This window comes from Capra hircus, chromosome 27 (assembly GCF_001704415.2).
Source record: "Capra hircus breed San Clemente chromosome 27, ASM170441v1, whole genome shotgun sequence".
Classification (NCBI taxonomy): Eukaryota; Metazoa; Chordata; class Mammalia; order Artiodactyla; family Bovidae; genus Capra; species Capra hircus.
The window spans coordinates 24100659-24123265 of NC_030834.1; the positions used below are offsets into that span (position 1 = coordinate 24100659).

The window sequence follows — 22607 nt, forward strand, 5'->3', positions numbered from 1 at the left end:
GCTTTTAAACTGTGGTGTTGGAGAGTCTTGAGAGTCTTTTGTACTGCAAGGCAATCCAGCTAGCAGCCATCCTGAAGGGAATCAGTCCTGAATATCCTTTGAAGGATTGATGCTGAAGCTGAAACTCCAATACTTTGGCCACCTGATGTGAAGAGAGTAACTCTTTGGAAAAGACCCTTATGCTGGGAAGGATTGAAGGCAGGAGGAGAAGGGGATGACAGAGGATGAGGTGGTTGGATTGCATTGTCGACTTGCTGGACATGAGTTTGAGACAAGCTCTGGAGGTTGATGATGTACAGGGAAGCCTGGTTTCCTATATTCCTTGGGGTTGCAAAGATTCAGACAGGACAGAGCAACTGATCTGATACTGTTACTGAACTATCTTGTTCTTTCATCTGGGACATAATTCTGTTTCTTTACATTTTGGGTATCTTTCTGTGATTGTCATATTAATTTTGCAGGCTGATGGGATTGTAGTTCTTATTCTTTCTGACTGCCTTATGGTGTCTGAGGATAAGAGGCTTGCGGAAGCTTCCTGATGGGAGCTCCCTCTCTGTTTGTTGTTTGGCCTGAGGCAACCTAGTCCTGAAGGATTTAGGCTTCTATAGTAGGGCTGTTGGTGACATCCAAGAGAACTTAAGCCAGGATGCATCTCTCATGATGGCTGCTACTAGTGCCCCTGATTCTGTGGCAGACCACTGTCAATCCGAGTTTTTGTAGGAGACCCTCAGACAGTCACAGGTAGTTCTGCTTCAGTCTCCTGTGGGGTCACTGGTCCTTTCTCCTGGGTCCTGGTGTGCATAAGATTTTGTTTGTGTCCTCCAAGATTCTCTGCTCCTTCCCATCCTATGGAAGCTCTGTAATCAGTCTCGCTCATCTTCAAAGTCAGATTCCATAGGATTCCCAGTTCCTCGGCTGGATGCCCAGGCTGTGGAGCCTGATCTTGAGGCCTAGAACCTTCACAACAGTGTGAAAACTTCTTTGTTGTTATTCTCGTTTGTGAGTTGCTCACTCGGTGGGTATTGGATTCATTTTATTCTAATTGTGCCCCTCGTACTGTCTGGTTATGGCTTCCCCTTTGTTCTTGGATGTGGGGTGTCTTTCTTTTGTGGGGGAGGTTCCACTGTCTTCCTGTTGATGGTTGTTCAATGGCTCAGTTCAGTTCAGTCACTCAGTCGTGTCTGACTCTTTGAGACCCCATGAATCGCAGCACGCTAGGCCTCCCTGTCCATCACCAACTCCCGGAGTTCACTCAGATTCATGTCCATCGAGTCAGTGATGCCATCCAGCCATCTCATTCTCTGTCGTCCTCTTCTCCTGCCCCCAATCCCTCCCAGCATCAAAGTCTTTTCCAGTGAGTCAACTCTTCGCATAAGGTGGCCAAAGTACCAGAGTTTCAGCTTTAGCATCATTCCTTCCAAAGAAATCCCAGGGCTGATCTCCCTTAAAATGGACTGGTTGGATCTCCTTGCAGTCCAAGGGACTCTCAAGAGTCTTCTCCAACACCACAGTTCAAAAGCATCAGTTCTTCGGCGCTCAGCCTTCTTCCCAGTCCAACTCTCACATCCATACATGACTACTGGAAAAACCATAGCCTTAACTAGATGGACCTTAGTCGGCAAAGTAATGTCTCTGCTTTTGAATATACTATCTAGGTTGATCATAACTTTTCTTCCAAGGAGTAAGTGTCTTTTAATTTCATGGCTGCTTTGTGATAATTCTTGATAGTGTACCTTTTATATGAAATAACCAAACCAGATCGTCTGTTCTATCCAACAACTTGCTGCTGCAATTTGGAAGTAATTTGGTAGACCATATATTCTGTAGGTTAATGAAAAAGATATTGGAAAGCTTTAAAGCACATTGAAAATTCTGCTTTCCTTTTGGCTCACTTTCTTTGGATTCTGAGAAGTTTTTCTTGCTTTTAATAATTTCACTATCACAGATTTTACTGATTAGCTTGTGTGACTCAAGAATAATCCTGCTGAAAAACTCATCTAAATTTGCAGTTTATCAACCAAGTTTTTATTTTTTCATACTCTTTTAGTAAAGGTTTTCTTCAGTTGTAGCACATGCTCTCAAGGGAGTAAGGCCAGATGGTTGTTTATAGTCTCTTCTTTGCTCATACATTTCTTATCTTTGTATCTGGTACCTATTTTAAACGGGGATATTTATTTATACAAGAATAGATGTCCAACAGAAGGATATGTAGTTCAAGAAAGAAGGTATCAGGAACGAAGGCAATGGTGGAATCGATACCGGATGCTCATCTAGCCCATATCATGATTGTTCCTTATTAAAATGACTTCATATTTTGATCATTCAAGTGAAAACATCATAATCCCTATTTTAATGATGTTGGCTCCTGACAGGAGAGTATTGTACTTAATCAATTTTACAGTGAAAAACAGTCACAAAGTCAACCCACATGAATTTAAGGAAACCTTCTCCAAAAACCCAAAAAGGCTGTTTTTACTTTGCAGTAAGAAATAAAGCAGAATAACTTCCAATGCTAAAAGACAGGTTTCCCCTGTTTACATGACTGTGTGATTTATCTGTAGATAGTAGGCATTTAGTTGTAGTGGGAACGTTACCTTCTTTCTACTTAATGTTATAAAATCTTTTTGCTAGAGACCACATATGTAATTATTCTAGTCCCTAGTATTTTATTGTTTAAATATGCTCTTTATTTCCTGCCTTTTTAATTTTTTTGATGTTAATCACATAACTGTGTTCAGATTTTTCCTTTGGAATTATATGTAGGGGATGTTAAAGTAGATATGATTAACTACTAGTAGATTGTTATCGGTGTGATGTATCTTGTATCAGTGGTTTTGTGTGGACCTTAACTCTTGCAGGATGAGGCATATTTCTGGGATACCTGAGTTTATATAATTCCATGCATTCACAAATCTAGTGCTATTACTATTAATACTACTAATATCAATTTAAAAATATTTCAAAACACCTAGTGATAGTTTCTGCTGTTTTCTCTGATAAAATTAAGGTGTAATGGCATTTAACATTAAGTATCTTAAAATGTATTACTGGCTTGGGATAGTTAATTTTCTCATGGAACAAAATATTTTGATATTTTTCATTGTAGAATTTATATTCATCTGTTAATGTAAATGCACTATTTTTATTTTTGTGAATTAGGATATCCTAAAAGAATTAAAGTTGATATTAAATTCTTGAACTATTAATTGTAAATTTTACCACAGTAATTAAGTTCTTGTGGTTTTGTCAATTATTAGTTCAGTTCAGTTGCCCAGTCATGTGCAACTCTTAGTGACCCCATGGACTGCAGCATGCCAGGCTTCCCCATCCCATCACTTGCTCCCAGAGCTTGCTCATCAGACTCGTGTCCATTGAGTCAGTGATGCCATCCAACCATCTCATCCTCTGTCATCCCCTTCTCCTCTTGCCTCCAATCTTTCTCAGCATCAGGGTATTTATTTTCCAGTGAGTCAGTTCTTCTCATCAGGTGGCCAAAGTTTTGAAGTTTTATTTTCAGAATCAGTCCTTCCTTTGAATATTCAGGACTGATTTCCTTTAGGATTGACTGGTTTGATCTCCTTGCAGTCCAAGGACTCTCAAGAGCCTTCTCCAGACCACAGTTCAAAAGCATCAGTTTGTTAGTGCTCATCTTTCTTTATGGTCCAACTCTCCCATCCATACATGACTACTGGAAAAACCATAGCCTTGACTAGACAGATTTTTTTCAGCAAAGTAATGTCTCTGCTTTTTAATATGCTATCTAGGTAAGTCCTAGCTTTTCTTCCAAGGAGCAAGCATCATTCAATTTCATGGTTACAGTCACCATCTGTAGTGATTTTGGAGCCCCCCAAAATAAAGTATGTCACTGTTTCCATTGTTTCCCCTTCTATCTGCCATGAAGTGATGGGACCAGATGCCATGATGTTAGTTTTTTGAATGTTGAGTTTTAAGCCAGTGTTTTCACTCTCCTCCTTCACTTTCATCAAGAGGCTCTTTAGTTCCTCTTTGCTTTCTGCCATAAGGGTGGTATTATCTGCAGGTGGTATTATCTGAGGTTATTGATATTTCTCCTGGCAGTCTTTATTCTAGCTTGTGCTTCATCCAGCCCTGCATTTTACATTGATGTACTCTGCATATAAGTTAAATAAACAGGGTGACAATATACAGCCTTGATGCACTCCTTTCCCAATTTGGAACCAGTTCATTGTTCCATGTCCTGTTCTAAATGTTGCTTCTTGATCTGCATACAGATTTCTCAAGAGGCAGGTATCGTGATCTGGTATTCCCACTTTAAGAATTTTTCAGTTTGTTGTGAGCCACACAGTCAAAGGCTTGGGGTAGTCAGTGAAGCAAAAATAGATATTTTTCTGGAGTTCTCTTGTATTTTTTATGATCCAGTGGATGGATGTTGGCTATTTGATCTCTGGTTCCTGTACCTTTTCTAAATCCACCTGGAACATCTGGAAATTCATGGTTCATGTACTGTTGAAGCCTGGCTTGGAGAATTTTGAGCATTACTTTGCTAGCATGTGAGATGAGTATAGTTCTGCGGTAGTTTCAACATTCTTTGACATTGCCTTTCTTTGGGATTGTAATGAAAACTGATCTTTTCCAGTCCTGTGGCCACTGCTGTGTTTTCAAAGTTGCTGACATATTGAGTGTAGTATGTTCACAGCATCATCTTTTAGAATTTGAAATAGCTTGACTGGAATTCCATCACCTCCACTAGCTTTGTCAATTATATATACTGTAAATATGCAGGTTCAGCAGGCAAGTTGCTTCTTTTATAGTGCTCTTTCTATTTTGAAGTAGCGAGCAGATAGAGCAAAGAGTCTATGATTAAACTGAATTTTAGAAACCCTTGTTTTTAAAATTGCATTTTTTAATAGACATAATTTTATATCATAGGTATAAATTTATATCAGTTGATAAATTAGTTAATAAATGATCAGTTCCTAGATTACCCCTTTAAAATTTTACAGATTATCCACTCAGTAGATGAACAGTGTGTGAGCAAGCATCAGGACCAGTCAGAAGCTTGCCTTGCTGAGGAGGCTTCGAATGATACAAAACCATGGAATGGTTTTTATCTTTTCCCAGGCAGATTTTCTGGGAAGAGTTCAGGTTAAAGCCATTGCTTAAAAGACTGTTAGACTGGAAATATTTTTATTGATTCTTTAAGAAAAATTTACTTAACTGAGTGTTAATTCACTTAAACCATTGTTTGAAGTTTTCTCCGTGCTAAAAAATAAAAAGGCAGGAACATCTGAAAAAATTTTTTCCTAAATAACTATTTCTACATTTCTCATTCAGATCTGAATTTAATTAGATATTATTTTTGACATGTTGGACTTAACTTATGTAAGACTCTCTCCCCCATGTAAGCTTGTAGCTGCTGTGGTATTGGCCATGGGTAGCCAATTCCCTTTTCTGTATTTACCCAGATTCTCTTTAGACTCTATGCTGAGATGCAGTTGTTCTGGGGTTCTCCAGTATTTCTTTCTTTAATTCTAAAGCATTTGATTTCAAATACATAAGAGAACTCTCAGTAGTGATAGCTTACGATAAATGATGTTGGATTCTTGATCTTTGAAGAAGATTTAGCTTCGGGACCAGGGACCAGTCTTGATCACTCAAGAGCTTTTGTGTGGCAAAGTTTTATTAAAAGTATGAAAACGGTCAGAGAAAGCTTGTGACACAGACATCAGAAGGGGGACGGAAAGTGCCTGCCTTGCTAGTGTTAGCAATGGAATTATATACTTTCTTAATTAGTTATTACAGTAAATCAAAAGGATGCCTCAAAGTTGTAAACATTTTACCAGACCCACTACCACAATTTACATTTTAAGGTAACAGGATTAGAACTTAATAATAGAAAGTTTAGTTGCTCAGTCATGTCTGACTCTAGTGACCCTATAGACTGTAGCCTGCCAGGCTCCTCTGCCCATGGATTCTCCAGGCAAGAATACTGGAGTGGGTTGCCATTTCCTTCTCCAGGGGATCTTCCCAACCCAGGGATCGAACCCAGGTCTTCTGCACTGCAGTCACACTCTTTACTGACTGAGCTACAGGGGAAGCCCACCCCCATAATGTACATTTTAAGATAACAGGATTACTCAGAAGGTTTTCAGGAAGGAGAAACTGTCCTCAAGGAGGATACATTGTTGTTATATAATCCTTAGTACAGAGTTTAAACAGTTGTTTGTGTGTACTCATCAGTTGCAGGCTTAAAGAAAAAAACTTTGTGTGGCTAAGACTAAGGAATGTTGGGAAAAAAAGAAAGTTTGTCCTTTCCTCCTCCTTGAGAATTCCAGACCCCTATCTCCTCCTTGATGGCCCCAAACCCCTTTCTCCTCCTTGGGGACCCAGGATTTATCAACCTGCCTAGGAATTGACTCTGTCAGTATGATTTACTTAATGTAATTTTGAATCTCTCTTTCACCTTTTGAAGTAATGATGGGTGAGGGTTTTCTACAGTGTGTAGATTATATTTCCTGCAGAGATAACCATGATTGCCAAGTTCTTAACTAACTCCTTTTTTGAATCTTTGCACTTTTTATGGCATGTGTACTGTGTGCATTTTCTATTTTTGATAAAACTGTCTGTCCTCTTGATTGTTTAGCTACTTGTGGTCTTCTGAGGGCCCTTAAGACTGCTGGTGATCTTTAGTGACTAAATGTAATGTACATGGGGTGGTATAAAGTGTGAAAGTTTGATTTCTGGAAACATCCATTGCCGCTTACATGTTATTCAAATCTGAGAGGAATGTTGTAATATTAAGAAAATTGAATAAAAGAGGTTGAGGATCAGTTAATTGTAGAAGTTGAAACTGATTTTCTCCCGAATGCTAAAATATGCATCTGGCTACTTTTATTTGCTTTATCATTTGGCTTTGATTGAACCTTTTGGATATTCAAGTTGTGAAAAGGAAAACTCTCTTTTCTTGTTAGAAAAGAGGAAATGTGTAAATATTTTATATTCTAAAAAAAGAAAAAACACAGAAGGACAGAGAGCTGATGAAGTTTCTTTGTGTCACCGAGAGATGTACTTCTTATTCTCATTCCAAATTTATGTCCTGTGAATTATTATAAGCAGGTTATATCGTGGCTACTTGGAAGACAGTGGGTGCCTAAACGAATGCTATATGGTTGTAAATACTGTGTAGGTGACTGGGGCAAAGACATGTGAACAGCCATCTTTCTGGCAGATGTATCTTTTTTTAAGACATGAGGCCACATACATATCTTTAGTTTGGTGCATCTGGTCATCATTAAAATTGGGACAAAATGCTTAAAAAAAAGTATGGGTGTAAAAGTATTAAATTACTGAGATTTTATTTTTCCTGTTTGAGCTTCACTTTGGAACTAAAATTTCATTGAACAGTGTTTAAATGAAAGGTACCATTTCTTTGCATTTTGTTATGAATTGGTTAAAAAATAAAACATGAATTGAGGAAAAGTTAAATAATGTCATATGTTGGGGACTGGTATATATAAATTATGCCACTTTGGGCACCTATTGTTGGTATGACTGAGTGTCTTAACTTTGTTAATATGTGGGACCTGCCAGCCCATGCTTTTTACAGGGTAACAGGTAAGGACAGGGTTTTTTCCTTGAAGAGTCTAAGTTTTAGAGTTCTTTTTCCTTTGGAAATGGTAGATGTATTTCCCAGTTTTTGCCAGCAGCAGACAAAATCCAACTGGTCACACACTCTTTACTGATACTATCAGTCTGGATTTCAAAAGTTTGCATTGTACTGACTTTAAATTAGCCACTGCCAATCACTTAGTGCTCATGGAAGTAAGATCTTTTGTGCCATCCTTTCCTGACTTGACACTGAGCCATTTATTTAACAGCAAAGCCACAACCAGAGTACATCAATATAAGTATATATTTTTAATGCTAGAGCTTATTTGCTATAAAGCCTTAAGAGTAGAGTCTGTTGTGCTTATCTTTCATTCTCTGTAAATTGAGCATAGTGCTTGTCATGTGATTGGTAATCCACAGTGCATGTTTATAGACTTAAGCACAGTGTTTGTTATGTAGTGAGTACTCAGAAAACATTTGGTAACTCTGTGCTGTGCTGTACGCGCTCAGTCGTGACTTTGCAGCCCTATGGACTGTAGCCCACCAGGCTCCTCTGTCCGTGAAATTTCCCAGGCAAGAATACCGGAGTGGGTTGCCATTTCCTTCTCCAGGGTATCTTCCCAACCCAGGGATCAAACCCATTTCTCTTGCATCTGCTACATTGACAGGTGGATTCTTTACCAGTGTGCCACTTGAAGATATTAATAAGATAAAAAAAAAAATTCCCATGGTAGGTATTCCTTCAGCAACCAAATCAGTATTGCTGGTAGAAATTAACCCGAGGAGAAGAGGACAAAATTTGAGTGCCAGTACTTTGAAGGATGCTGTGCTAGGAGTTTTCCATACAGTAACTCATAATTTTATCAATATCATTGTGAGGTTATTTTATAGATGAAGAAACTGGGATTCAGAGAAACAATTTGGTCAAATCACATTGCATGTAAACACAGAATCATCATTTAAACTTGAGCTATCAAATTCTTTTTCTGTTTTTAAAATGAACATATGGTGCCTTCTCAATTTTTAAAAGTTGTGCTATAGTCCATGCTAGGGATGTTTTTATGCTCCCTTTACCACACAGAATTCCCTTGGGCCTGATTTTGCTTTAGGTTTCATCCTCCAGTGGGAATATGGAGTTAAGATTCATGAGCATCGGAGACTCAAAGGGACACACAATCAGAGATGGTGGTAAAGTCTTCAGAGTAGTCCTGGAGAAGAGAAACTATATCATGAAGAAAAAGAACTAATAAAGAGAGTACAAGTGTCCCTAAAAAGGGAGATGCTTCGAAGGAACAGATGTACCTAACCTTCTCCTTCAGTAAGGTCATAGTCCTGTCACACAGAAATGTAACGGTAGATTAATTTCTGTGATCTTTCTCAGATTTTAAAAGCTGGAATTCACATTACTCAGATTTCTTTTCCTTACTGAATATTTCTGCTCTGTCACCTTGCAGCATTTTTCTCTGGGAATTAGCTTAGCCTTCTTTATAATACATGCTCTTGAAAGTTTCAGTCAACCATGATGCCCCAAAAGCCTACCTTTCTAAACCATTTCTTTTTCTGTGCAAAGTTTACTAGATGAAGATGCGAAGAGGCCTCTCTTTGTTTGGGTAGTAGTGTTATCCCCTCTTCATTTCGTAGACTTTCCTACTTAGCAATTTTGTTTTGAATTCAGTATGTGCGTTTTGAATATTAGGCTTCTGGTTGCATGAGCTTTTCTGTAATCTCTAAAACCTTTAAGATTCTGCCATGTGTGTAAAGGTTTTTTAAAAATTGTTTTTGGAGTGTGGTTGATTTACAATGTTTTGTTAGTTTCTGCTGTACAGCAGAGTGAGTCAGCTGTATTAATATGTATCCATATATCCACTCTTTTTTAGATTATATTCCCATATAGGTCATTACAGAGTATTGAGTAGAGTTCCCTGTCCTCTACAGGAGGTCTTATTAGTTATCTCTTTTATATATAGTAGTGTGTTTATGTCAATCCCAATCTCGCAGTTTATCCTCCTGTTTTCCCCTGTGGGACAGCATAAGTTTGTTTTCTATACCTGTGACTCCATTTCTGTTTTGTGAGTTCATTTGTATCTTTTATTTTTTTAAGATTCCACATTAAGTGATATCACATGGTAGTTGTCTTTGTCTGACTTACTCAGTATGACATCTATGTCACTGCAGATGGCATTATTTCATTCTGTTTATTGTATGTAGGTATCGCATTGGGCTTACTTGGTAGCTCAGCTGGTAAAGAAGCCACCTGCAGAGCAGGAGACCCCAGTTTGATTCCTGGGTTGGGAAGTTCCCCTGGAGAAGGGATAGGCTATGCACTCCAGTATTCTTGGGTTTCCCTGCTGGCTCAGTCAGTGAAGAATCTGCCAGCAATGTGGGAGACCTGGGTTCGATGCCTGGTTTGGAGAGGGCATGGCAACCCACTCCAGTATTCTTGCCTGGAGAATTCCCATGGACAGAGGAGCCTAGTGGGTACAATTCACGGGATTGCAAAGAGTCAGACACGACTGAGAGACTAAGCACGCACACACATGCACACTCACGTGCACACACATGTATCACATCCTCTTTATCCTTTCCTCTGTCCACAGACATTGAGATTGTTTCCATGTTTTGGCTATTATCAATAGTGCTGCAGTGAACATTGGGCCTACATGTATCTTTTTTTTTTTTTAATTTTTTGAGTCTCCTTGAATTTGTTCTGTTTTTATGTTTTGGTTTTTTGACCACAAAGCATGTGGGATCTTAGCTCTCTGACCAGGAATGGAGTCTGTGTCCCCCATGCACTGAAAGGTGGGGTCGTAACCATTGGACTGTCAGGGAAGTCCCTACATGCATCTTTCTGAATTGTGCTTTTCTTTGGATATATGCCCAGAACTGGGATTGCTGGATCATGTGGTAGCTCTGTCTTTTTTAAAGGAATTTATGTACTGTTCATACTGACTGCGCCGGTTTACATTCCCACCAACAGTGTAGGAAGATTCCTTTTTCTCCACACCCTCTCTAGCATTTATTGTTTGTAGATTTTTTTGATGATGGCTGTTCTGATGGGTGTGAGTTGATACCTCAATGTAGTTTTGCGTTTCTCTAATGATCACTGATATTGAGCATCTTTTCATGCCTCTTGGCCATCTCCTCTTTGGAGCAATGTCTGTGTAGATCTTCCACCCACTTTCTGATTGGGTCTTTTACATATATGTATATTTTTGAGCTACATGAGCTATTTCTATATGTACAGAAGTTTAGAGTATGTGCTTTGGATTAAGACCTGGAATCCCAGTTCTCCCATTTTCTAGCTGTATAATCTCGTAGAGGTTACTTAAGTCTCAGTGCCTCAGTGTACTTGTCTCTGAACTTGAAACAACAGGGGTCATCCCCAAGGACTGTTATGGGGATTGATGAGTTTATTACCTAGTGAAAGCACTTTGTACAGTGCCTAGCCCATAGTAAGCATAAGTAAGTGTTCGCTGGATTTGCTAATACTACAGATTTTTAAGGTGCATATCTTCTGTGTTTTACAGTTTTAACTTTTGTTTTGTTTCCAGACTTAATTTGTTAATGTAGTTGAATATCTTTACATGATAAAAATTACTTCTCCACGTATAGAAATTATTGACTTAACCTTTTTTTATTGACTTGTCTTTTAAAAATTGAAATGTTTCCTTATCTATCACTTACCATGCTGATGTGTTTTATCTCAGACAATAATAGGTCAGCATTACCTTTTCCTCTAATAATGGGGGATTTGAAGCTTGTCAAGTGAATAAAACTGAGCACTCACTAGAGGTGTTGGTTGTTGGTTTAAGGTAACTGGCGTATTTTTTAGAGTCGGTTGCAAGTAAAACCTTTCAGGGTAGAGCAGTGGTGAGAGCTGCAGTTCTTTAGACTTCAGTTTCTCATTTGTGGAGTAAGCGTATTATCTGTCTGCTGCTTGATTGCTATGTGGGTTTAATAAGGTGGCATATGTGATGTCCACAGTATGGCGCTTAGCATATATGAAGCACTTAATATTCTGAGACAGTAATTAGAGAAAGATTTTATTTTAAAAATATCTCATTTTTTGTCATTTAATATTTAATCTGAATATATACAGTTCTTGGTAATAGCTAGAATTAAAACTGTGGTTCTCACTTGTGTGTTGTTTTAATGTATTTCAGAAGAGGTTGGAAATTTGATGGGAGAGGAATTATAGATTATATATAGGATGATAGTGATCACCCTTCGTTATTTCACAATAGTAAAAACAATACTTCTACTAATATCACCTTATGTTTTATAGTACTTTATAATTTACAAAGATTTTTTTGTCTATCACCTCTCAGTAAATCATCTTGGTAATTATTGAAATGCTGTGTGCGTGCTAAGTTGCTTCAGTCATGTCTGTTTCTTCGTGACCCCATGGACTGTAGCCCTCCAGGCTCCTCTGTCCATGGGACTCTCCAGGCAACAGTACTGGAGTGGGTTTTCATGTCCCTTTCCAGGGGATCTTCCCCACATAGGGATCAAACCCGGGTCTCTTGGGTCTCCTGCATTGGCAAGCAGGTTCTTTACCACTAGCACCACCTGGGAAGTTCATTTATTGGAAGGTCAGATGTTAACAGATGAGTCCCTAGGTTCTGAGAGGAGAAGTGTCTTGTCCAAGTTTTCCTGTTGAGGGACCAGAACATAGCCCTTTTTCTTTGCATACAGTACTCTTGGACTGTGGCTTGGTGGGCTCGGTGTGACTCTTGATAATCATGTTGTTTAGTCACTAAGTTGTGCCTGCTCTTTTGCAACCCCGTGGACAGGACAGCAGCCCACCAGGTTCCTCTCTCCATGGGATTTCCCAGGCAAGAATACTGGAGTGGGTTGCCATTTCCTTCTCCAGGGAATCTTCCCAGACCAGAGATTGAACCCACATCTCTTGTGTTGATGGGCAGATCCTTTACAGCTGAGCCATCTGGGAAGTCATGCAGCTATCACTGTTGTTGTTCAGTTGCCAAGTCATGTCTGACTCTTTGCAACCCCATGGACTGCAGCACACCAGGCCTCCCTGTCCCTCTCCATTTCTCGGAGTTTGCCCAAGTTTATGTCCATTGAATTGGTGATACCATCCAACCATCTCATCCTCTGTTGCCCTCTTCTGCCGCCTTCAGTCTTTCCCAGAATCATGGTCTTTTCCAGTGAGTCAGCTCTTCATATCAGGTAGCCAAAGTTCTGGAGCTTCAGCCTCAGCACCAGACCTTCCAGTTCAGAGTTGATTTCTTGTAGGATTGACTGATTTGATTTCCTTGCTATCCAAGGGACTCTCAAGCATCTTCTCCAGCACTGCAGTTGAAAAGCATCAATCCTTTGGTGCTCTGCCTTCTTTATGGTCCAACTCTCACATCCACGCATGACTACTGGAAAGGCCATAGCCTTGACTGTATAGGCCTTTGTTGGCACAGTGATGTCTTTGCTTGTTAATAGTCACTCTAGGTTTGCCATAGCTTTCCTTCCAGGAAGCAATCATCTTCTAATTTCATGGCTGCAGTTACTGTTGGCAGTGATGGGAAGTCCTCTAGGTATCATACATCTCATCAATTAAGATTATATCTCTAAGTCCTTAGTCTTTCTTAAATGGCATAATTGAAGCCTTTCTTCCTGGCCCACTCATGCTTTCTTGGTTTTCCAAGGCTAACAGATTTCTTGTAGGAATACAACCCCATGCTTTTTTTACTTCTCAGACTTTTTCAGGTAAAATGGGCAATGTAAAGATTAAGAACATACTCTACAGAGGCTAGAAAGTTACTTCACTCCCACCTGCATCCTGGAAGAGAACCTTCCTGGTTCCCCAGCTCCATGGAACCGCCTCGCCTCACCATGCCTCCCACCATTGCAGTGCCTGCTGCACTTAGCCACTGTCCTAACTTCTAGCACAGTAGGGTTTTCCCCCTTTTTGACCTTACTATAAATATTAACAGAATCTTGCAGCGATGCTGTTTTGTACATTGTCTTTCACTCAGCCTTATCTTCACGAGCTCCCTCCATACTGCTGCATGTTAAAGCTTAGCGGGGATTTAACTCTAATTGGGTTGAGGCATCTCATTCCGCCCTTCGTAGTGAGGGAGGCAGAGTAAGGGCAGCGTCTCTTCTGTGGTATTCGGCTAGACTAGAGCAGTTGCTTCTTGGCTTACTAGGTTGTCCCTCTTTGTCCCTTGGGTAAAGAGAGCAGGCTTCTCTTGGGGCTGTGTGTGTGTGTATGTGTCCACTGGTGGTGTTGGTTTGCCAACTCCTCTAGCTACCAGTCTGGGATGGATGAGGCTGAAACAAAACTTAGGGTACTCACTGCTTTGGCACTCTTCATTTTGGGATTCCCCTGCCATCCTTCCTCTTCCTTTTACTTTTCAGAGCCTTCTTAGGGTTGTATTTTTATACAGCGACCAGAGGTTTTAGCTGTGTTTAGTGGAGGATTAGGGAAAAGCACCCTGGCATCCCAAGTGGCACTGGTGATAAAGAACCCACCTGCCAGTGCAGGAGCCACAAGAGATGTAGGCTTGGTCTCTGGGTCGGGAAGATCCCCTGGAGAAGGAAATGGCAACTCACTCCAGTATTCTTGCCTGGAGAATCCCATGGACAGAGGAGCCTGGCAAGCTATAGTCCACGGGGTTGCACAGAGTCAGACACAACTGAAGCGACTTAGCATTCACTAGGGAGAAGCACATGTATTTCATTTTTCTGGAAGTGGAAGTCTGTTTTACCTTGATACCTTTTTAATAAACTTTAACAGTCATTAGGAAAAATAAATGAAATATTTTATACATACGTGGTCAGCTAACTATGTATTCACCAAAACAAATAAATTTTTGGTAAAATATAACCCCATGGAATTTTTTTAATATATATAAAGTACAGACCAGAGGATTTGAACCCTGTGTAAATTTAAATCCTTATGTTTCCTGCAGAATCTTTTAGCCGAGAAAGTAGAACAGCTGATGGAATGGAGTTCGAGGCGCTCAGTCTTCCGAATGAATGGTGACAAATTCCGGAAGTTCATAAAGGCCCCACCTCGAAACTATTCCATGATTGTTATGTTCACCGCTCTTCAACCCCAGCGCCAGTGTTCTGTGTGCAGGTAATGTATGTATTTAAAAAATTAACTATTATTGTATTATTGTGTACTTATTACAGTTAAGATAAGCGTGTATAATGGAAGTAAGCATTTGTTTGGACTTCTCTGGCAGTACAGTGTTTAACATTCCCTGCTTCCAGTTCCGGGGGTTGCCGCGGGTTCTATCCCTGGTTGAAGAATTAAGATCACACATGCTGCAGGGGGCATTAAAAAAAAAAAAAAAGAATTAAACATTTGTTCGATGTTGTCCTCAACTGTAATTCAGTACATTTAAATGTACGCTCAAACTTAGTGTTTTTCCTGGGAAGTGATTTTGATAGGCTAATATTTTTATATTGTGTAGACCAATCCACAAGTAGTCATAAAACAGATTTTTGGCTTTATGTCCTGCGTAAAGTTATGTATGTTATGGAATTCAGTTTGAATATTGCCTTGTAGGTCACCAACTTATATCTCAGGGGCAGTGAAGCAGCCCCATTAAATACACTCTACTTAAATTGTTTAATAGAAAGATTTTAATGGACTTAAGGAAGTCCATTTACCTTTTAGTACCTCTAATGTTGAGAATTTTGTTTGTGATGTAGAAGTAAACAACTTGAAATGAATGAAATATTTTTCAGTGGGAACACACCAACGAAAGTTTTGGAGGAGTATAAATATATATACAACAGTGCTTATTTTAAATTAGATCTTAATTTTGAGATAATTGTAGTCTTCCATGCAATTCTAAGACACAATACAGAGAAATCCTGTATAGCGTTTACTCAGTGTCCTCCAGTGCTAACGTCTTGTGAGGCTATAGCACAGTTTCATAAGCAGTATTGATACAGTCAAGATGCAGAGCAGTTCTTCACAATAAGTATCCCTTCTGGTGTCCTTTATTGCCACACCCACCCCATCTCCCTACCTCCTGAGTTTATTCTCCATTTCTGTAATTACATCATTTCAAGACTGTTACGTAAATGGAATAAAACACATGACCTTTTGGATTTGGCTTTATGTTTTTTTTACTTGTAACTCCTTCAAAACCTATCCAAGCTGTTGCATTTATCAGTACTTCATTGTTTTTATTACTGAGTAATATCCTATGGTGGGCTTCCCTGATGGCTCAGTGGTAAAGAATTTGTCTGCCAGTACGGGAGACACAGGTTTGATCCCTGGGTTAAGGAGATCCCCTGGAGAAGCAAATGGCAACTCACTCCAGTATTCTTGCCTGGGAAACCCTGTGGACAGAGGAGCTTGGTGGGAGGCAGTCCATGGAGTCTCAAAAGAGTCGGACACGACTTAGCGACTAAACAACAACAATATCCTATGGTATGGAAGTACTGCAGTTTGTTTAACCATCCATCTGCTAAAAGAATCCTGGGTTGTTTCCAGTTTTTGGCTATTAGAAATACAACTGTTATGAACACTCTTGTACAGGTTTGTGTGCACTGAAGTGTTCATTTCTCTGAGATAAATTGCCAGAGTGTGTGATGGCTGAGTTGCATGGTAGTTACATGCCAAAATGTTTTCCAGCGTGGCTGTATCATTTTACATTCTTACCAGCAGTGTGTGAAGGGCCTAGTTTTCCCATATCCTTACCAGCGTCAGTGTTGTCGTTGTTTTATTTTAGTCATTCCATGGGTATGTAGTTTTATTTTCTGGTTTTATTTTGCGTCTCACTGATGTAATGGTGCTGAACATCTTCTCATTCACTTTTTTGTCATCTGTGTATCACCTCTCTACTGAAATATCTGTTCATGTCTTCTGTGCTGTGCTTCGTTGCTCAGTCATGACCTGCTCTTTGTGGCCCCATGGACTGTAGTCCTCCCAGCTCCTCTGTCCATGGGGATTCTCCAGGCAAGAAGCGGTTCTTCAATATTTCTTCCTAGTCTGTGGCTTGTCTTTACATCCTCATAACAAGATCTTATGCAGATTTCAATTGAGTGAGTCCAATTTTTAAGTTTATCTTTTATAGATTTTGTCATGTCAAATTGAACTCTTTGCCCGGCCCTCAGTCACCAATTTTATTTTTTTTCCTCTTATGTGTTTTTCTAAAAATTTTAAAAGTTTTATGTTTTACATTTTCATCTGATCTCTGGGAGAAAGCATTCAGTCTTTCATCATTTGTTATGTTATTAGCTGTTAGATTTTTACTAATATTCTTTATAATTGAGAGTATTCTTTACTAGTTTATTGAGAGCTTTTGTCATGAATGGGTATTGAATTTTGCCTAATTTGGGGAGTTAATTGATAGGATTTTTCCTCTTTAGGTCGTTCATATGGTAGATTACATGGGCTTCCCTAGTGGCTCCGATGGTAAAAAAATCTGCCTGTAATGCAAGATATCTGGATTTGATCCCTGGGTTGGGAAGATGCCCTGTAGAAGGGAATGGGTACTCATTTCAGTATTCTTGCCTGGAGAATTACATGGACAGAGGAGCCTGGCGGGCTACACTCCGTGGTGTTGCCAAGAGTTGTACAAAACTGAGTGACTAATACTGTGGTAGATTACATTGATTGATTTTCAGCTGTTGAATCAACTTTGCATTTTGGAATATATCCCACTTGATTATTATATTCTTTTTTAGTATTGCTGAATTGAATTTGCTGATATTTTGTTGAAGACTTTTATATTTTAAGTTATATCAGATAATGGTTTATATTTTTCATTACTTATATTGTCTTTGTCTAGTTTTGGTATCATGGTAATACTTCATAAAATATATTGGGAAATGTTCCCTCATTTATTTTCTGGAAATGATTTGGGGAATTAGTTTTATAAATTGTGTTAATTCTTCTTTAAATGTTTGATCAAATTCTCCAGTAAAATTGTCTTGACCTGGAGCTCTTAAATTACATATTCCATTTCTTTCGTTGTTAAGGATAATTCAGATTTTCCTGTTTCTTCTTGGATGAATGTTTTTCTTTTTAAGAACAAATACTTTTTATGTGGTGACTCCACATTCAGACTGTTCACATTGTGTATTTATCTGTAGACTTCATTTAGATTTCTAAACCATTCTGAACTTTAGTGGAAAATAAAATCATTTGTAACATGAGCCAGTGGAAAAAATCTAATCAGTTCCTGTCAGACTGCTGCTGCTGCTGCTAAGTCACTTCAGTTGTGTCTGACTCTGTGCGACCCCATAGACTAGCTTGCAGAAAGGGAATTTCAGTGTTCTGAAATTTTTATGAAAGATTTCATCACAATCTAGTAATGAGTGTATGTTGAGACAGGTCAAGGTAGGTTAAAAAAGATGATGAGCAAACTATTTTGAAAAACAGCATTTCAGATGATTCTGAGTCCCCTTCCTATCAATTTGAAAACTCGTACTTAAGTGGACATTAACGTTTGTCAGCATTGGGCTAGCAGTTAAGAACAGGGTATGTTTATGTTCTTAAACAAGGGCTCTTCAGCCCTTGTGAAGCAAAGATACGTCTTAACTGGCATTTGGTGTAACAGTTCAAATTCCACAAAAATTCAGACTATCCTCTGGCATCCTACAGTGCCATATATAATTTAGGGAAATCATTTTTTTGCTTCTAAAAACTGAATATATTGATTTTCTGTATTCATTATTATGAAGAGATCTATTATTATAGTTTTGCAACTGTAATCCAGAAAGGATTCTACCTGCAATGCAGGGGACCAGGGTTCGATCCCTGGGTCGGGAAGATCCCCTGGAGAAAGAAATGGCAACCCACTCCAGTATTCTTGCCTGGAGAATTCCATGGATAGAGGAGCCTGGCTGGCTACAATCCATGGGGTCATAAAGAGTTGGACGTGACTTAGTGACTAAATAACAACAATCTAGAAAGATTTTATTATCCAAGTATTTATTTCACAGTTACATATATTTGTATGTTATTTGATAACATAAACCACAACATAATGTAAATGGTATATCCTGTAGATAGTAGTTGACTTAATGCATTATGTTGTTAAATTGTTAAATATTGATCCTTAACTTTTTAATGATGCTTAGCTCAAAGTAACCTGTATTTACTTGTTTATTACAGCCTATTTTGTAATAAACTTTTAAATTTTAGAGTAGTTTTAGATTTATGAGAGAAAAAGATTGAAGTTATTAGAAAAAGTCATTTCACAGGTTAGAAAGTGGGTGAAGTTGTTAGAGAAGAAAGAACAGGTGAAGCTTTTGGGGCAAATAAAAAGTATAGAGTAGATATGTGGTTCCATGCCCAGATATTTTGATTTGTTTTTTTGGCGGGGAGGACATTTAAAAATGCTATAGGTAATCCTAGTATGCAGCTAGGATAGAGAAAGGGAAGGTGGGAAGCAGTTTAGTGATTCATAGCTTTTAAAAATTTAATTTCATTGAGGAAAAATTGGAGTAGGAAGCGTAACTAAATGGAATAACTGTATGGCATTGACAAGGATCCTTGATGAAACTAGAATACTCAGATTTTTAGTGAAGAATCTCTGGAATTAAATGATTTTCTTCCCCAGTACTCAGCAATTGAGGAGCAAGAGCATCCTCTGTAGGGACTAAGCTGTTTGCTTTATTCTGTTAAGTAGACGAGGCAAATATTCTAACCGTGCTAACAAGAGTATATTTGAAATGTATAAATGTGAGTATGTATAAATGTGAGTTAGAAGTTGCATAGGGCATCAGAGAAGCCATGGGACAGTTGATAAACTAGGTGTGATACAATTAAGCTAGATTTTCTTTCTTTCTTTTCTTTAATTGGTTCTTAGTTACTTTACATGTTGTGTTAGTTTCTGCTGTACAGCACAGTGAATCAGCTATACATATATATATATATATATATATAATTCCTTCTTTGTCACCACAGAGCATGCGTAGTTTGCTGTGCTAGACAAGTCAGTTCTCATTAGTTACCTATTTTATAGGTTTTCATATGAGGTTTTGTGTGAAAGGAGGATGGAGTTGAAAATTAGGAAGTTGTAAAGGGTTGATTTAATAAATAAGTAAATTGCTGAGGTATAGTGTAGATGATTGTTGATGTAATAGAGAAGCTTTAGGAGTAATAAGGCTGGGGTCATTTGTACACTATAAACACACGTCGAAATAACTCAGGATTTTAGTGGAACTGGAGGGGGAAACAGTAAGTGAGCTGAAAGAAGGATGCCTTGGAGTATGTTGGATGAGGATATTAGATTTATAGAATACTGCAAATTTAAAAGGAGAATTTGTTAAATAATTCTGATCGAACAGCGGTTTGTGATCTACTGTCATTGAGCCAAGAGATTACCAACTGTGGCCTATATGGACAGAGTGCATCCGAGAGATCTCAAGGGGACAACTAAGATGAAAAGATAAGGAAGGGTTTCACGGAAAAAATTTCAAAAACAAGTATTCAGATTATATTTTGTATTATAAATTAAGCTTCAAAGTGAGTTGTAGATTCATTGAGAAAGGCACCCCATCAACAGCAATCTTTTTTTTTTTTTTTAATTTAAAAAAAAATACATGAATTGAATTCTCCTGGGGTACTTTTGTGTGTCAGTGTAATTTGGGACCATCTTGTAATACTGCTGTAATTTTTTTTATAATCCATAGAATCATTGAAATGTTAATAACTATAATTTTAAAAGATTAGTGCTTTTCCTTTGTGAGACCTCTCTTGCTTTTTTTGTTTTCTTTAAGCAAAAGTGAAATTTTCTTCTATAGCTAACACACTGAGATTCTCCAGTTGCTTTTCTTCGCTGAAAGGCTGGTGAATGAGCTATTGGCTTCCTTGTAAGCCCCCTTAGCAAATCACTCTGCTCTTCTTTCACACAGTCAGTTGATTCACAAATCTCCAAATTCAATTCTCACCTTTCTCAGTGGGAACATCAACCTCCTTGGCCAAATAAAGTTGTTAATTAAGACTCCTCAGTACAATTCTCACCTCCCGTAAGTGTTAACTCCAAACTTCCTTTATCAGATTGTACTATGAGGAATATTCTCCGTAATTGCTAAATCTTTTAGATGTATTCTACCACACAGTTACTCATCTTTTCCAGAATTCACTAAAAATTCTAAGAACAAAATATCTTCTTCCCAGGTTATTACTATGGTTCAGTCGAAGTAAGGAAAAACGTCCTGGTGATGGAAAATCAAAAAGTACATACGGAATCAGTCTGGGTGCACATATCATCAAAGGCTAGTAATACTAGAAATTAATATATTATTGAATGTCAAATAAAAGAAGATATAATTAGTCATTGTAAAGATATTTTAAAGATGAGGGAGAATAAATTATTGCATTGATAGATATTAACTGGTTAATATCTTTCCTTCTCTAAATAAATAAAATTATTACTTACTATATATAAATTATTTGGGCAGTCCTAGGTTAAGTCGTCTATATATGTAATATCTCATGGCATTCTCACTACTCTACATGGTAAGAGTTTAAAAAAAAATCATTTCTTTAGATGAGCCTATCTAGGCTGAGAGGTTATAGTTTTCCCAAAGTCACAGAGCTAATACCTCTCAGGGTTGGGATTTGTGACTTCTGAGCTAGTAAATTTAATGCTTTCCTTAAGTGTGCGTATTCATCATTGCTTTTATCCTGTGAACTGTAATTTGCATTTGGCTTTTGCATTCCCAACTAAGATTATTAGTCTTTTAGGGCAGGGATCCATCAGCCAGCATTTCTTAAGCTCTTTAGATCATGAAAAGCTTTCATTCAGGTTAGCATTTCAAAGAAGGGCTGCTGAGTTGAAGCCAGCTAGCCCGCATCATCAGCCTTTTGTTTCACTACAGTGAAGTCACATCTCTTAGGAAATTCTATTCTAAGGGCAGCGCATAAGGTGAGAATTGTGTTTATCAATAGATAAAATCACCTTTTTCATCATTTAATGCACTTGTAAGTGCTTTCTAAATGGCTTTGGGTCTGCAACCCTTGTTGTTTCTTCTAGTCCTTAGATAATATTTCTCTGTGGCTTTAATTCTTAGGTTTTTCAAATATGCCTGGCTACCTGGACAAGTATTTCACTTTCCCAAGACTATCAAACTCTCATGCCATTCACACATTCTTTGCCTGGCTTGTCTAATACATGAGGACTGTTTCAGACTTGATTGAATCCATAAGCAATTTAATATAAATGACGTTTTAGGGTTATTGTTGAGCTCTGTCTAGTTTATTTATTTTTTAATGTCTAAGGCATATGATATAACTTCATTGTACTGAATTTCTTTCTAGGTGTCTCTTCCCCAGTTTGGCGAATTCCGACTATTTTACAGTGAATGGATGAATGTTTTAATGAACTTTCATTATCTGTGTGACATTGTAGCATTCTCTGACCTCTGTTTTCTGTATTATTTGTATATAAAGCCCAGTTTTAGTCATCCATCTTATAATTTGAAAGCTACAGAAAGTCGAAACAGTAGTATTAATACAAAGACACCAGTCTACCCTTTACTAAGATTCATAATTTTAATATTTTGTCACATTTGATTTTGCTCATCGACTTAAAGGAAGACACACAGGAGTTGTGTGAGTTTAAGCTTCATTCCCTGGGAGACAGCCACTCAATCCTGAGAAGCTGCTCTGAAAAGATAGGGGAAGAGCCAGTAAATGTATGTTTTAGCTGGGAAATACATGCAGTGAGGTACACAGTTTGGTAAAAGATTACTGCTCATCCCAAAGAACAGATATCTCAAGTTAATGATTTAGTGCTTTTCTGCTTCTGGGAAGATGCAAGAATCTGGTCATTGAAATTATTCCTGAATTTCAATGGTCTAACTACCTAAGGACCTGTTTATCCAAAGCACAGGGCGCCTGGGCATTTTTCACCCTGAATTCCTCTCCATGGTAGTGTCAGTGGGTGACTGCTGTGGTTACAACTTAACTCTTATAGAACAGGGTGATGAGAGATGTTCTTTGTGTTTCTCTGTTCAGTCTTTTAAGTATAAGTAAAAAATCAGTCAGTCAGTTCAGTCCGTCAGTCAGTCAGTTCAGTCACTCA

The 22607-nt window shown here is 38.3% G+C and overlaps 1 protein-coding gene across 4 annotated transcripts in view; it reads left to right on the forward strand.

Annotated features, from left to right (window-relative positions):
* TUSC3 (tumor suppressor candidate 3) overlaps positions 1-22607 on the forward strand; it is a 240898-nt gene that overhangs the window by 94305 nt on the left and 123986 nt on the right. For all 4 annotated transcript variants that reach the window (XM_018042012.1, XM_018042013.1, XM_018042014.1 and 1 more), the window contains exon 2: positions 14517-14686. In XM_018042012.1, the coding sequence (XP_017897501.1) occupies positions 14517-14686 (170 nt within the window). The remainder of the gene's footprint in view (positions 1-14516; positions 14687-22607) is intronic.